Source organism: Labeo rohita, chromosome 14 (genome assembly GCF_022985175.1).
Source record: "Labeo rohita strain BAU-BD-2019 chromosome 14, IGBB_LRoh.1.0, whole genome shotgun sequence".
NCBI lineage: Eukaryota > Metazoa > Chordata > Actinopteri > Cypriniformes > Cyprinidae > Labeo > Labeo rohita.
The window spans coordinates 25,466,288-25,481,932 of NC_066882.1; the positions used below are offsets into that span (position 1 = coordinate 25,466,288).

Genomic DNA, 15,645 nt, shown 5'->3' on the forward strand with positions numbered 1-15,645 from the left:
TTTATTTTTAAAATGCTGTATACAGTACTGTTCAAAAGTTTGATGTAAGTAACAATTAAAAAAATAAAAATTTTATTCAGAAAGGACTGAAAATTATGTTCTTTTAAACCTTTTCTATTCATTAAAGAGTTGTGAAAAATAAAATGTATGACCTATCACAAAGATATTAACATGCATGACTGTTTTCAGCATTGATAATAATCAGAAATGTTTTTTAAACAGCAAATCAGCACATTCGAATGATTTCTGAAAGATCATGTGATGCTGAAGACTGAAGTAATGGTGCTGAAAATTCAGCTTTGCATCACATAAATAAATTACATTTTACAGTATGTTTGCATAGAAATCAACTATTTTGGATTGTAATATTTCTCAATATTACTGTTTTTGCTGTCGTTTTAATCAAATAAATGTAGTCTTGGTGAGTTGAAGAGCATTAAATTTTACACACTCCAAACTTTTGACATCTCAAACTATTCAAAAGGTTTTTGCTTTGCTTTTTTGTCGTAAATGTATGTGCGTGCATTTGTTTTTTATTCTTTTATTTTTTTGTGACATTTCTACACATACTGGCGTTTATGTTGTTCTAATGATGGATGCTCTGTTGTGTGCAGCTGGATGCAGAGTTGACGGCCCGTCATGAGCTGCAGGTGGAGCTGAAGAAGCTGGAGGCCGATTACGAGCAGAAGGTTCTGGAGCTGAGTACTGATAAAGAGAAGCTGGGGAAAGAGAAGAGTGACCAGGAGAAAGAGAACCAGGGCTTGCAGTCAGAGATCAGTGAACTGAAAGAGAAGGTACAGGACTTTAACTATCACACCGACAGGAAATGATGTCATTTAGAGGAAAATTATGTTATAGCGACACCTAACAGAACTGCAATCTGGTTGAACTGCCCAACATTGACTCAATGGCACCAATGGCGTGAGTTTAAGGCAGAACTTCCTGTTTGTTTACACATTTCCAGCATTCTCAGAAGTGGAGATCGACCGATATATCGATTTACCGATATTTTCCCGATATTTAAGCATTTTGACTGAAATGAGGAAAAATCAAAGTGAAGTATGGACTTACTTCACTCAGTCATTTTTTAACTTTATAACAGTAAATAAATATCGGTTATCGGGCACAAAAACATGCAAATAATCGATAACGGTATCTGTAAAAAAAAATAAATAAATAAAAAAAAAAAAATAGGCCGATCACTACTCAGAAGTGTAAACTGAAACAAATAGCAACAAATGTATTTTATATTTCAAACATAAAATGATATTTTTGTGTTCCCATTTGTTCCAGTAGCAAAAGGAAGAGAAAGAAAAAATCACAATAGCTAGTTCTCTGACTTTCCGAAGGAGGAAAAAAAATATTGAGAAATTGGTTACGTTTGTCAAAAGAGAGAATGATGTCAAATTTGCTGTTAATTCAAATAAGTGTTAACCAGATTTCAGTCATTTAATTTCAAAGTAGTAAAACACAAAGTATTGTGTCATAAATGTACGCTTACTTCATTAATAACTGTAGAAACACTTCATCACAGTCTATGAAAGGGGTCCATCAGTATCTTTTGACAGACAATTTCACAATTTTATTTATTTATTCATTTATTGTGATATTTGTTACGAAAAAAAAATGGTTTTGTGGTGGAAATTTCCAGAATGTACCCACAGTACATATGATTTTAGATGTACAATAATTATACATGGCAGGCAAAGAAAAAAAAAAAAACTTTATTTTTGTACATACCAAATTCTGATAACACACTTATCTTATTTTTATAAGCAGCAAATACATTTACTTAGACTTCTTCTTATGATTTGTTTTTGAAATAGATATATTTTAATAATATGAAGTTTTCAACAAATCATATTTAAAAATTATATATAAAAAGGCCATTATTCACAATGAATTAATATTGTTTATAAAAAATAAAATATATTTTTAGATATTTTACAGATTTTAAAAACATTTACAATTTTTTTTTTTTTTTTTTTTTTTTTTAAATGGTGGAGAATAATGTAATGTAATGCTTGGTTGGTTACAGTGAATTTTTATAAATCAAAATGTTTTTTAAATTGAAAATGGTCACAAACATTTATAATGCAAGATGTTTGTTTAAAAGTGTTTTAAAAGTGAAAAGATTTTCATAGATAATCATCATTTAATTTAATTGTTTAGAAAACAACTATTTATTTTTGTGCCCAAATTCAAGCACATTATTTTTAAACAAGACATTTTTGCTATTTTTATTTGTTTTCTTGTTTTCTTTCTTTTTTTCTTACATTCTTTCAAATATTTATATATTTGGGCTGGAAGACCAGACGAAAAAAAAATATTAAGAAAGCTGCAATGTGGCAAACTAAGTTGGGTTTTAAAGTACCAGAATGCTTCAATAAATCTAAAAACGTATTCAGCACACATTTTCCAATAATCCGCCCCAGATCAGACTGTCTGTTCCTCTATAAGTGGGCAGTTCTTGACCAGAATAAACTGCAAAGTCGACCAGATTGTGTTTCTGTGAGAGTATAAACAGAGAAGAGAGTAAACAAGTGTGAGAGAAGGAGAGATATTAATAGAACAGGAAGGACAGAACTGATGTTTGTCGGTTATCTAACAAACACAGACGCACTACAGATAATTACAGTGGAAAGAGATGAAACGCAGCCGTCAGCAGACGTTCAGATGTTCGGACGCTCCGTCTGTCCATCCGTATATAGTCGGAGAGAAGTTGCTGAGCTCAACCAAGCCGTCACCTACAGATAAACAAGCGTCAGAAACTTCAGCTAGAACCTCGTGAACTACTTCAGAGTCTCTCTCTCTGATGTGACATTAACAGGCTGGTCATTTTTAATGAGTTCTGCCAAGTTCTGGGTAAATAAATTATGCTGCTAATTAGACATGAATTTAGACACTCCCTTATGTGCTTCCAACTCTGGCCTGACCTTCTTCTGTCTGTCTGTCTCTCTCCCTTCATCAGTTAACTAGATTTTAAATTTTATGCTGAAAATGTGAGCAGTGCCTCTCATGCTATGGTGTTCGTGACGGTCACAATTTTATCGATAACTTAATTTACACGCCAGACATGAATAAGTAGTGATTTGAACAAATCCCTGACACTAAATTATAGTGTAAGAATAGTTACAGAGATGATTGACTTGTATTTTGTTAAAAAGTTTTTAATGTTCATGAGTACCTCTGTGTTCCTTATTGTTCTCAAAAGATAAAACAAACTACAGTTTAAAAAAATTACAGAATACAAAAAAAAATCTGTGACGTAACTGAAAACTTGAAGCTGTGAAGGGGAAAAAAAGTTGCTATTACTTTTTTTTTTATTATTATTTTTTTGTTTATTGCCATAACAACCTAGTTATTTGGAACCTAGGAATTTACTTGTTGAGCTAATCAACAATAATAAAATGTATAAAGAAAATACATACATAAATACATACAACAATACTTATAAATCCCATCAGTTATAAGGAATGGAATGCAGATGCATAGATACCAGAGGAATTAGGAGGAATTAAGAGGAACAATTCTACAAAAAAGTGCTGTTAAAGGGGTCATCGAATGCCCATTTTCCCAAGTTGATATGATTCTTTAGGGTCTTAATGAAAAGTCTATAATATACTGTGGTTAAAAATTCTCAATGGTAGTGTAAAACACCCTTTTTACCTTGCCAAAATCATCTCTGCAAAAATAATCCCATTCTGGTCGAGGCTGCTTTTAATGCAAATGAGCTCTGCTAGCCCCGCCCCTCTCTTCTCTCTGTGGAGTGACAAGCCTGTTTACTTTAGCCGCATTTAGCCGCTAAACTTGCTAACTAGCACATTATTAGGAAAGGCAATCGCAAAGATTCATAAAAAAAAAAAAACCTTATATTCACTTCTGCTGTAAGTGAAGCTGGATCACGAATGATTCACGCAAACATAGACGGATATATGTAGAACGGGAGGCGCATTCCCTTCACAAACAAATGTAATCCACTGCATCTTCGAGGGAGTGGCCTCTGTTGGTGTGATGTCACAATGATGGGCATCTGAGAATGGCTCGATTTGAAAAAGGGAATATTATTTTTACAGATTAATTAAAAACCACTGCATGGATTTTTATCATTATAGGGTAGATTTGTGCATACACTGCCAACACACATTAATGTTCAAACAACATGTAAAAGTGAACTTAGCATGACCCCTTTAAGAAAACAATGGTCCTAATTTTAATTGCTCTAAGGCATCTGCCTGAAGGAAGAGGTGAAAATAGATGTCTAGCTAGATGTAAGGAGTCTTTCAAGATTGTTGTACTTTTCTGCAAATGTGAAATGTAGATCTCATCAATAGTGGGAAGATCACACCCAATAATCTTCGAAATTGTGGTGGAAAAAAATTAAGATGTAAACTCAACAAAACAAAAATTTACAATATTCTGACATTTATTTTTTTGTAATTATGAGTTTAATTAGCAATTCTGAATTTATTTTTCACAATTATGGAAAGTTTGAATTGTACGACAGCGTTTTAGTACCATGTTAAATCATAAAAATATGTAAGATTGAGATTTAAAAGCACAATATGTATGATTTTTTTTTTTTTTTTTTAATCAAATATCCAAAAACAGCTAGAACACTTACATATTTTGCTGACTTGTGTACTTACAAGTGTACTCCCAAATGTTTTGAAGAATGTTTAAATCCAGAAAAATAAGCAACTAGTTTAGCGGACCATGTCATTGCGATGCCTGCATATGACAAAGTTGAAATGGTACGAGAATACAGTCGGAGTGGTACGACAGTACAGTCGAAATCGAAACAGTACGAGAATTGAAATTGAATAAATTATTATTTTTTTGACTTTATAAATATTACTACTTTATTATTGTTGTAATTTCAACTTTATTCTCAGTGTTACGGCTTTATTATCTCAGTCATTTTTAAAAGCATGGTACTAAAACACTGTCATAGAATTGTTTTGTCACAATTATTTTTTTTTTATTCTGTGGGGAAAAAAAACATGGATTTAATAGTATTATCCTCCGTAAAAAAAAATAGAAAGTTATGTTCACTTTTTTTTTTTTTTCTGTTTCTCAGATCGAGAAGCTCTCAAAAGATCTCGAAGAAGCCAAAGCGAAGGTGATCACCGTGCATGTGCCTGTGGTTCTGCCCCCCAGCCAATCATCTTCCACAGTGCCGCCCCCACCTCGTCCTGGTGAAGCCTGCCTACCTCCTCCCCCACAGGGACAGACGGGCATGCTGCCGCCGCCGCCTCCTCTGCCCGGAGCACCTGGCCTGCCTGCACCCCCTCCGCCACCTCCTTTACCTGGAGCGGCTTGTATGCCGCCACCCCCTCCGCCTCCGCCTCTACCTGGAGCGGCTTGTATGCCGCCACCCCCTCCGCCTCCGCCTCTACCTGGGGCAGCCAATATGCCGCCTCCTCCTCCTCCTTTACCTGGAGCACCTGGTATGCCACCGCCTCCTCCACCTTTACCTGGGATGCCTGGTATGCCACCGCCTCCACCTCCTCCACCTGGGATGCCTGGTATGCCTCCACCACCTCCTCCAATGGGCGGTCCTGGAATGCCTCCGCCCCCTCCTGGCGGGTTCGGTGGATGGGCGCCTCCTGTTCCTCAGCTGCCCTTCGGCCTCCAGCCTAAGAAAGACTACAAACCTGAGGTGCAGCTGAAGAGAGCCAACTGGAGCAAGGTAAATGTTCTGACACATCTGCACCTTCTGTTTCGCCTATAAATGATGGTACATTTGCCTCATTAGCCTCACTATTAGTCTAATGACTATTAGAGAACTAGCTGCAGCTGTTTTAATGCTCAAGGTAAGTAATGATTCTAGAGAAGAAAGGCGTAAAAATGAACTGAATTATTTATACTTAAAGGTAATATTTCTCACAAAAATGAAAATTCTGTCATTAATTACTCACTCGCGTGACGAACCCATAAGACCTTAGTTCATCTTCTGAACACAAATTAAAGGGGTCATCGAATACGAAGTTCACTTTTACATGTTTGAACACTAATGTGTGTTGTCAGTGTATTGTAACAGAAGATCTTGATGAAGATGTTTATTGCAGCATAGCAGTGACAAAGTACATGTTGTACCTTGGGTTCAACGGAGTCGGAATGAACCCATTTTGTGTTATATTTTTGTTCAACCCCTTGAATTAAAGGGGTTGAACTCGGATTTCATCAAAAATATCTTAGTATGTGTTCATTAGATGAATGACATGTAAATAATAAAATATCCTGTTAAAAAATAAAAATAAAATGGTTTGCCAGTGGGGTAAGGAAAATGAAGATGATATTCTCTGAAAATACGACTTGCAATTGTCTCATCAGCATCTCACACATAAATTATATTATTATTAGTATTATAAATGGTACTGGCAAAGAATTTTGTTTAAAGTTTTATTTATTTGTTTCAATTTATTCTATTAGATGATATACTTTACAAAAAGAATAAATAAATGTTCGCAAGTGGGGTAATAAAAGAAAAGTTAATTTAACATATTCTCTGAAAACAAGAGTCTTCAGCATGACTATTAGTCTAACAACTACTAGAGAAATAGTAGCTGTCTAGATAATGTTTCTAGAGGAGAAAAGTGTAAAAAATAAAAATAGTTTTCGACCTTCTGGTTTTAACAATAAAAATGCATTGATGAGAATATTGGTACCTAAAAAAAAAAAAAAAACATTAAAAAATACTTATTGAACTAAAACATTAACTAATTAATCTAATGTTAACGAAAATAAAATAGAAAAAACTTGAGCTTATTTTATTTCAGCTACTTGTCAAGGCAGCAGTTCTCATTTCTCAATTTATTTAGTTAAAATTTAAGTACTAAAATTAACTAATAAAATTAAACAAAAACTAGACATTTTAAAAAGTAACAGAATCAGCAAACCTTGACCTAAATAAACCATAACATATAAAATATTATACAAATATTATAATTTAATTAAAATTAAAATTTTATTTAATTAAAAATTCAAAATATTAACAAAAGCTATATATCAGTGATACTAAAGTAACACTGACTACAGATGCATTGCACAAGATTTTTGCCGAAATAAACAGCATTATGAAATGGATTGCAGGCAAATCTTGCATAATTAATAGTGGTTAATTTCTGCACATTTGGCTGGATTGCTTTCATAACAGTTTTGAACAATTGAGATCAAATGTACTGAAATGTAGACTAGTTTTCAAAAACACGTATTTTGTTTGAGTTTTTGCATTCCACTGCACTACTTTTCTATTGTTATATAAATATGCAAAAAACATGCATAAAAAGGCTAAATTCGTGTAGATTTTTTTTAAATGAAACTGAATTATATTATATTATATTATATTATAAATGCAATTGGAATTTTATTGATTTATGATTTAACCTTTTTGCCAATGGGGTTGAAAAAATAAACTTAAATAAACGTTATTTATTTATATATTCTGTAATGCATAACTCTTCTTAAGTAAACAGAATCTTACTTTAGATATGGAAAACAAGACAATAGTACTGTTAAAGAAGTTTTTTTTTTGTGTCAGCATAGCCGTAGTTTCAACCCGTATGTCGCCCACTTGGAGTGGAAGTGACACGCGTGACGATGAGCTGTTGATCATGAACACGCTCCTCTCCTCCTCTGATCTCTCTCTTTCTCTCTCTCTTTCCATCTCTGGCTTTTCCTCGCCCTCCACAAGAGTAAAAACATCAAAACGGCCCTGTCTCCTTTTAGCCTAAAGCTACTCTTTAATGGCTTCAGTGGAATTCATGAGTGTTTAGAGTCTCAGTGGTTAGAGCTCTTTGAGGATGTCAGTGAAATAGCTTTTTAATAAGCCTGTGTCTTTTGACTGTGTCTCTGAAAGATAATTAAATTGCTGGTAGAAAGGACAGCATTCTTTTGTAATTTAAATTAACATTTTTTTCGCTTTCCTCTCATCCTCTCAGACTAGCCTTATCTCATGCTGCCCCTGACACACACACACACACACACACACACACACACACACACACACATATCTCTCTCTCTCTCTCTCTCTCTCTCTCTCTCAGGGTAATTAGATGCTGCTGTATCATTAGAGGTTGTACCTTGTCTCCGTGTCCTAACCTCTCTTTGCCTCCTCCGCTTTCTCCTTATATATCTTATTCCCGTCCTCTCCTCTCAGATTTATGTTTCTTTTCGCATTTCAGTGGAAATGGAGGTGAGAGATGCTGCACTTACATAGTGACAGTCATTTAAGGCGCTCTCTGACTGACGGTGAATGTTAAACATTCACAAATGCTTCGTCATTGCGATGCATTGTTTTTGAGTGCTTAATAGTTTCAGCGTGCCAGTGTATTTCGTGATGATTTTGGTTATAAGCAGAGTTATTATAGTTAACTAGATTTAAAAGCATAAACATTTTGATTACTTGAAATAAAATTATTTAACCAACCCTTAAAGGTGCAGTGTGTAATATTTGGGAGGATCTACTGACAGAAATGCAATATAATACATGCAACTATGTTTTTATGTCATTATGAACCATTATGTTTTTATTACCTTAGAATGAGCAATTTCTCTCTACATACACCGTGGGTCCCCTTACAAGAAGATTGCTATATTGCGCCACCATGTTTCCACAGTAGCCTAAAATAGACAAACTGCTCTACAGAGCATGTTTTGTCACTATGTTGTTCTTGCGAATAAAGCACTGACACGATGAGCAAGTAACAGTAATATTCACAATAACATATCAGTTTACTGAATAATTAATTATATCCCTTAATTGACCTCAGACAATGACATCTTTGTCCTGTGTCGGCCACCAGAGCTTCTCTATGTGCAATTCGCTACCTCTCCTCTAGATGCCGCTAAAATTTACACACTGCACTGTAAGGTAAATTTATATATAACACTTAAACTAGTTTTATTTCTTAAACTGATTTTATTTGAGTAAGTTCAAATACTAAAACAAGCACATACAATGCTAAAACTTAAATAAAAATTTAAATTCAAAAATATTTAGTTAATTTTAGTTAAACATATGATGATGATTTTGGCAGTGCTATTAGCAGGGTTATTATAGTTAACTAAAATTAAAATCGTGAAAAATGTAACAAATTAAAAATAATATTAACAAATTAAAAGTATTATTATTATTATTATTATTATTATTATTATTATTATTATTATTATTATTATTATTATTATTACTATTTAGTTATTTGTTTATTTATTTCAGGTAGTTGCTATATAAAGTTTGTAAGTGTTTGTCATTTTTGTCTACTTTAACTTCAAGTACTAAAATAACTGAAACCATAACAACTAAAGTGAAATTAATGAAAACTATATAGATATATAAAAACACAGAACAATGACTAAATCAAAACAGAATAAATATATATATATATATATATATATATATATATATATATATATATATATATATATATATATATATATATATATATATATATATATATATATGTATATATGTGTGTGTGTGTGTATATATATATATATATATATATATATATACATATATCCTTGGCTGGTCTTAAAATTTCGAAAATAAAACCTCAGATGAACAACACCACATGATAAATTGCACCGTGTCATTATTTACTGAACAAAAATAAAGCCAAAATGGAAAAGCGATTTGTGACAAAGTTAGGACACCCTTACTGTTAACACTGGAATTAAGAGGGTAAATAACAGTCAAGCACTGCTAATCAAATACCTTTGATTAACTGATCATCAGCAAGTCTGAGCACCTCTATAAAAGCTTAAGCTTTGGCAGTTTGCTGGACTGGAGTCTTCAGGTGTGTGTTAACACAATGCCAAGGAGGTAAAACATCAGCAATCATCTTAGAGAAGCAATTGCTGCTGCTATCAATCTGAGAAGAGTAACACAGCCATTTCCAAACGATTTGAAGTTTATTCACAAGTGGAAGACATTTAAAACAGACACCTCTCCTTCCAGGAGTGGACATCCCAGAAAATTCACCCCAATATCAGACCGTGTAAAGCTCAGAGAAATGGCAGACAACCCAAGAGCTACACCTCAGACTCTACAGGCCTCAGTTAACATGTTAAACAATAAAGTTCATGACAATACCATTAGAAAAATATGGGACAAAAATGGCATGTTTGGAAGGCTTGGCAGAAGAAAGCCTCTTCTATCTAAAAAACAAACAAACATTGCAGCACAGTTTAGGTCTGCAAAGTTGCATCTGAACAAAACACAAGTCTTCTAGAATAATGTCCTTTGAACAGACGAGACCGAAGTGGAGATGTTTGGCCATAATGCACAGCGCCAAGTTTGGTGAAAACCTAAAGAGCATATCAGCACATTCACCTCATACCAAAAGACAAGCATGCTGGAGGAGGGCTGAAAATTTTGGGCTTGTTTTGTAGCCACAGGACCTGGGCCACCTCAGTCATTGAGTTGGCCATGAACTCCTCTAATATCGAAGTATTCTCAGTCAAATGCGAGGGCATCTGTCTGACATCTAAAGTTGGGCCAAAATTGGGTAATGCAACAGGACAATGATCCCAAGCACACCAGCAAATCTACAACAGAATGGCTGAAAAGGTGTTGCAATAGCCCAGTCTAAGTCCAGAGCTCATCCTGACTCAAATGCTGTGCTGAGAGCTGTGCATAAACAAATGGCCACAAACATCAATAAACTGGAGCAACGTTGAAAAGAAGAGTGGTCCAAATTCCTCCAGAATGATGTGAGAGACTGATAAAGTCACACAGAAAATGAATGCTTCAAGTTATTGCAGCTAAAAGTGGATCTACAGGCATCTATAATACTATAATAGTGTAATAATGATAAAATAACACTCCTAAAATAGTAAAATGATTAAAACTGAAATAAGACTATAGATGTATAAAAAAAAAAAAGACAAAACCACACAAAATTACTAAAACTTTAACTAAAATTTAAAATGAAAAGAGAAAGATGAAATAATTCTGAATATTTATAAAAATTATAAAAGTATCATAATGATACAACAAACACTGGTTGTAAGATAAAGTGGCATTGTGATTAATGCAATATTGTTAATGCGTTTTTAAGTTTTTATAAGGATTGATTCATACAGAGCTTCATCCTGCTGCTGTATGAATATGAGTCACAAATATAAATATTTTTATAGCAACTTTGAACATCAGATGCCAAGAATCAGTTCATTTAATTCATTTCCGTGATTGATTCCTATCATTGATTCGTCTGTTTAAATGAATCATTTAAAACTCTCATTCATGGGTAATACTTTAGTTTCTTGCTTTTGTTATGGTGCACATAAATGAAATGAAGTAAATATTATTCCTTGCTCATTAACTGCAAAAGTTCCCCCTCCCCCACATCATGCATTAATAATTTTGATTCTAATTGACTGCAGTGGCTATTGGTTGAAAAAAAATTATTATACTGTTTGCGGGGAAAAAAGCACATTTTAGTCCATGTCAAATGCGCTACTGTTCAAAAGTTTGGGGCTGGTAAGATTTTTGAAAGAAGTCTTTTATGCTCACTGAGGCTTTATTTAATTGATCAAACATACAGTAAAAAACAGCAATATTGTGTAATATTATTAGAATTTAAAATACATGTTTTCTGTTTGAATGTATTTTAAAATGCAATTTATTTCTGTGATCAAAGCTGAATTTTCAACATCATTACTGTAGTTTTCAGTGCCACATGATTCTTCCGAAATCTTTATAGTATGTTGCTCAAGAAACAGGATTATCATAAATGTCCAAAACAGTTGTGCTTTGTTTTTGTAGAATTTGTGATGCAATTTCTTTTTCAGGACTTTCTGCTGAATAGAAAGTTCAAAAGAACAGCATTTATTTGAAGTAGAAATCTTTTGTAATATTATTAATGTCTTTACTGCCACTTTTGATCAATTTAATGCAACCTTGCTGAACAGAAGTATTAATTTCTTTCGAAAGAACCTTTGAAAACTTTTGAACGGTAGCCTACATACATAAATCAAGTTGTATTTATATTTAAAAAACAGTGACATGTTTTTTTCCAGCTATATTGCTTAGCCGTATTAGATAACAGAGCCGCAGGACCATAAAAGACAGAATGATGGACGTTAGAAAGGTTTGTGCAGTGTGCATTAACAGCCAGAGAATGAGAGAATTACAGAGGCAGTGAGTGTTTTTTGTCTGGCCATCCCAGCGTGCATTGGGACCGTGTCGCCTTTCTCTCCTTTGTGCGTAAAATCGGGATCCGTTTTAATGAGTTTCACCCTCTTTTATTCTCTGTCTATTATCATATTCTGTCTTCCTCTAATCCGTGTTCTACATTTCTCATTCTGTCTTTGGTTGGTGTCTGAAGGCGGTTAGTCAGAGGAGCAGTGCTCATATCCTGACAGCCTGTTCGCTGCTGTTAAACTCATTTTACTCCCAAGACTTGCAGCGTTTTTCTTCTGTATAAATGAGGTTATGAGTTGGGACTGTGAGAAAGCGCTCGGTGGCGTTTCATCTTCTCGAATGGGGGTGAAATAAAGCCCCGGACTCCAAAATCGCAAACTACGGTCCATTAGTCAGTGCAGCATCCGTAAATGAAGGAGAAACACATTTGAACTGCATGATCGTATCAGCAGTGTCTGCTTAATGATATTGTCCAGATACCAGGAGCGCATTAAAGCAATAAGCCGACTGGACGGGATGTTGTTAGGCACATTAATGTATTAACAATAGTAAGCGCGCAAAACAGTTCCTCCATCACGTGTCATTAGCTTAACTGTACGATGTTTATGGTTGTGAAACAACGTGCTGCATTAATACAGAGCTCAAATGATGTGCATCACAAGTGTTTGTGTGTATCAGCCATTTACAGTAGCTGAAAATGACTCGTCCAATCAGATTTTATCACCAGAACTGTTTTACATAGTCATTTTTGTGGGTTTGATCTCATGCAGATGAAGAATTTTGTTTGGTTTGCGTCTCTGTTGTTAACTAAATAGTTTTGTTCATTTAAATAAAAGTTAAATATTAGATTTAGAAAAAACGCATTTAGTAATGTTAAAAGAAAATGAGAGATGCTGTCTTCACAACTAACTGAAATACAATTAAAGAAAAAATATGGATAATATGGATAATTATAATTATATTATATGGATAATTGCACATTGATATAATTAGTTATATTAATTATGTATTTGTTGTCTGCCTGTAATTTTGTTTTATTTATATTATTATTATTATTATTATTATTTATTTATTTTTATTTTTATTTTTTCAGTTTTAATTTTACTTTGTAAAATAGGAAGATTTATTTATTTATTTTTGTAAAATTTCAGTTTTTATTTCAGTGTTTTTTTTTAATTCTTAATGTTTTAATATATATTGGTTCAAATTATCGGTTCTTTACAACCGATATTTTAAAGCGATTTATATGTCAGGTGTAAAAATGAAAGTTAATGTCAAAATTAAGAACAACAAGGGCTCTGACATGAACTTTCTTTAAATGCTTTTAAATGATTTTATCAGCAAATCGGTTTTGACAGTGACCATTACCAATAACCATAAAAATGCTTAATATCGGTGCCGATAATCAGTCAAACCCTAGTGTATATGTCTCAAATAAAACTGACAATAGCACATAAAATACTAAAGGTCTCAACAAAAATCATTAAAAAAAAAAAAAAAAAAAAAAAAAGAATAAATTGGGAAAAAAAATAGGAAATTTTACAAAAAAATAAAGAAAAAATACATCTTAAAAATTGCTGGACTAAAGCACATAAAGTTACTAAAATTACTCATTTACAAAAATATAATTAAAACTGAAATTAAAAAGATTGAAATATTTCCAGATGGATAAATGTATATATGGATGGATGGATGGAAATACAGAGGGATAAAGGTGTTGATGAGTGTTTTATGTTGTAGATTGCAGCGGAGGATCTATTGGAAGACAGCTTCTGGGTGAAGGCCAAGGAGGAGCGCTTTGAGAACAAGGAGCTGTTTGCCAAACTCACCCTGACCTTCTCCACACAGACCAAGAGTGAGTAGATCAGCCATCCTCCAGTCACTTCACACACACCACACACACAGTCACATATAAACCTGTCTCTCTTTCTCTCCTCCGTCTGTCTTACTCAACACAGCCTCTAAAGGTAAGAGACAGTCCTTGCTCTGTGCTTGCACATCTGTGTGTGTGTGTGTGTCTGTCCGCTGAGACTCTCACCGCAGCATACAGGGCCAAACATGGATGACAGAATACAGGGATGTGAAAGAGATGAGTGTCATCTCAGTGTAAAGCACAACATCAGGACCAGCGCTGAGTTTGATTACAGAGAAGTGTGTGTGTGTGTGTTTACTGAAGGAGAAGGTGAATCTCATAAAAACTTGTCCACAATTTACCCCAAAACTAAAAGAAATAAAACTATAAAACAAAGAAAATGAAGCCAGATTTAGAACCATTAAGGTTTGTTGCATTAGTCAAGTACATTTTTCTCTCAAAACTTTATTTTTATTATTTTATTATTTTATTTTTGTCATTTTCAGTTGTAATTCGCATTACCACATTTACATAATTTTTTAAATACATTTTTTCATTGTATCAGTTACTGTTGCTTATTGCTTGGTTTTGTTTATATGTTTATATATTGTTTTATATTAAATATTAATGAAATACTAACTTTTAAAAAACCTAAGTTTATTTTATTCTAATCTTCATTTAAGTTGAAGTACTAAAATTAAAACACAAATTAAAATATATTAAAGATAAATAGTAATATAAAATAAAAAAAAAAATCTGAAATATTAAAAACAAAAAAACTTATTTTGTTTGTATACTATTGTAAAATATCATTATAATATATAAACACTTTGACATTTCTTGATATTTGGAGAACATCTTTATATTTGAGAAATTATTATTATTTAGGATTATTGTTGATTATTTAGTTATAGTAGGATATTTAATTATAAATATTCATATATTCATATTTTGAACCGATATATGTCTGGTGTTAAAATGAAAGTTAAAGTCAAATTTAAGAATATCAAGGGCTCTGATAAGAATGTTATTTAAATGCTGTTAAATTATGTTATCGGTAAATTGGTCTTGAAAAGGACCAATACCGATAACTGCAAAAATGCTTAATATCGGTGCCGATAATCAAGCGACACCTAGTATAAATATATCAAATAAAAATGCCAAAAGCATATAAAATTTGGTTTTATTATTTGTTTTGTTTATATATTTGTATTCCATATTCAAAACAGAAATCACTCTATATAGATATTTAATTATTGCATTTTTGCATTGTTTTATTTTTAATAATTTATTAATACTTAATAATATATTAAATACTAATCATATTTAATTATTTATAAATAAATTTTTTTATTTAAATTAAAATTAACCAAAATTGCCACCCTGATTTATAAATACAATACAATTAATGAAAAGTATGATTAATTTAAAAAAAAAAAAAAAACAGCACACCAAATCGCCAAAAATGCAAAAAACGAACCGGAAGTTTGATTAATTGTCATGTAAACAAAAAACAAAAAGTGCAAATCTTAATTGTTCTAAAGTAATCTCATGTTTCAGGATATTATTGTTTCATTTATTTTCCTTGATTTTTTTTGGGGTGAAATATGACCTGCACATGATCTTGAAGGTTTCATGAGATTCA

At 32.7% G+C, this 15,645-nt stretch overlaps 1 protein-coding gene across 3 annotated transcripts in view; it reads left to right on the top strand.

Annotated features, from left to right (window-relative positions):
• The window catches only part of LOC127175882 (protein diaphanous homolog 1), a 409,358-nt gene that overhangs the window by 321,613 nt on the left and 72,100 nt on the right, over positions 1-15,645 (top strand). For all 3 annotated transcript variants that reach the window (XM_051127189.1, XM_051127187.1, XM_051127188.1), the window contains 3 exons: positions 615-794; positions 5,081-5,692; positions 13,889-14,003. In XM_051127189.1, coding sequence (XP_050983146.1) covers positions 615-794; positions 5,081-5,692; positions 13,889-14,003 — 907 coding nt within the window. The remainder of the gene's footprint in view (positions 1-614; positions 795-5,080; positions 5,693-13,888; positions 14,004-15,645) is intronic.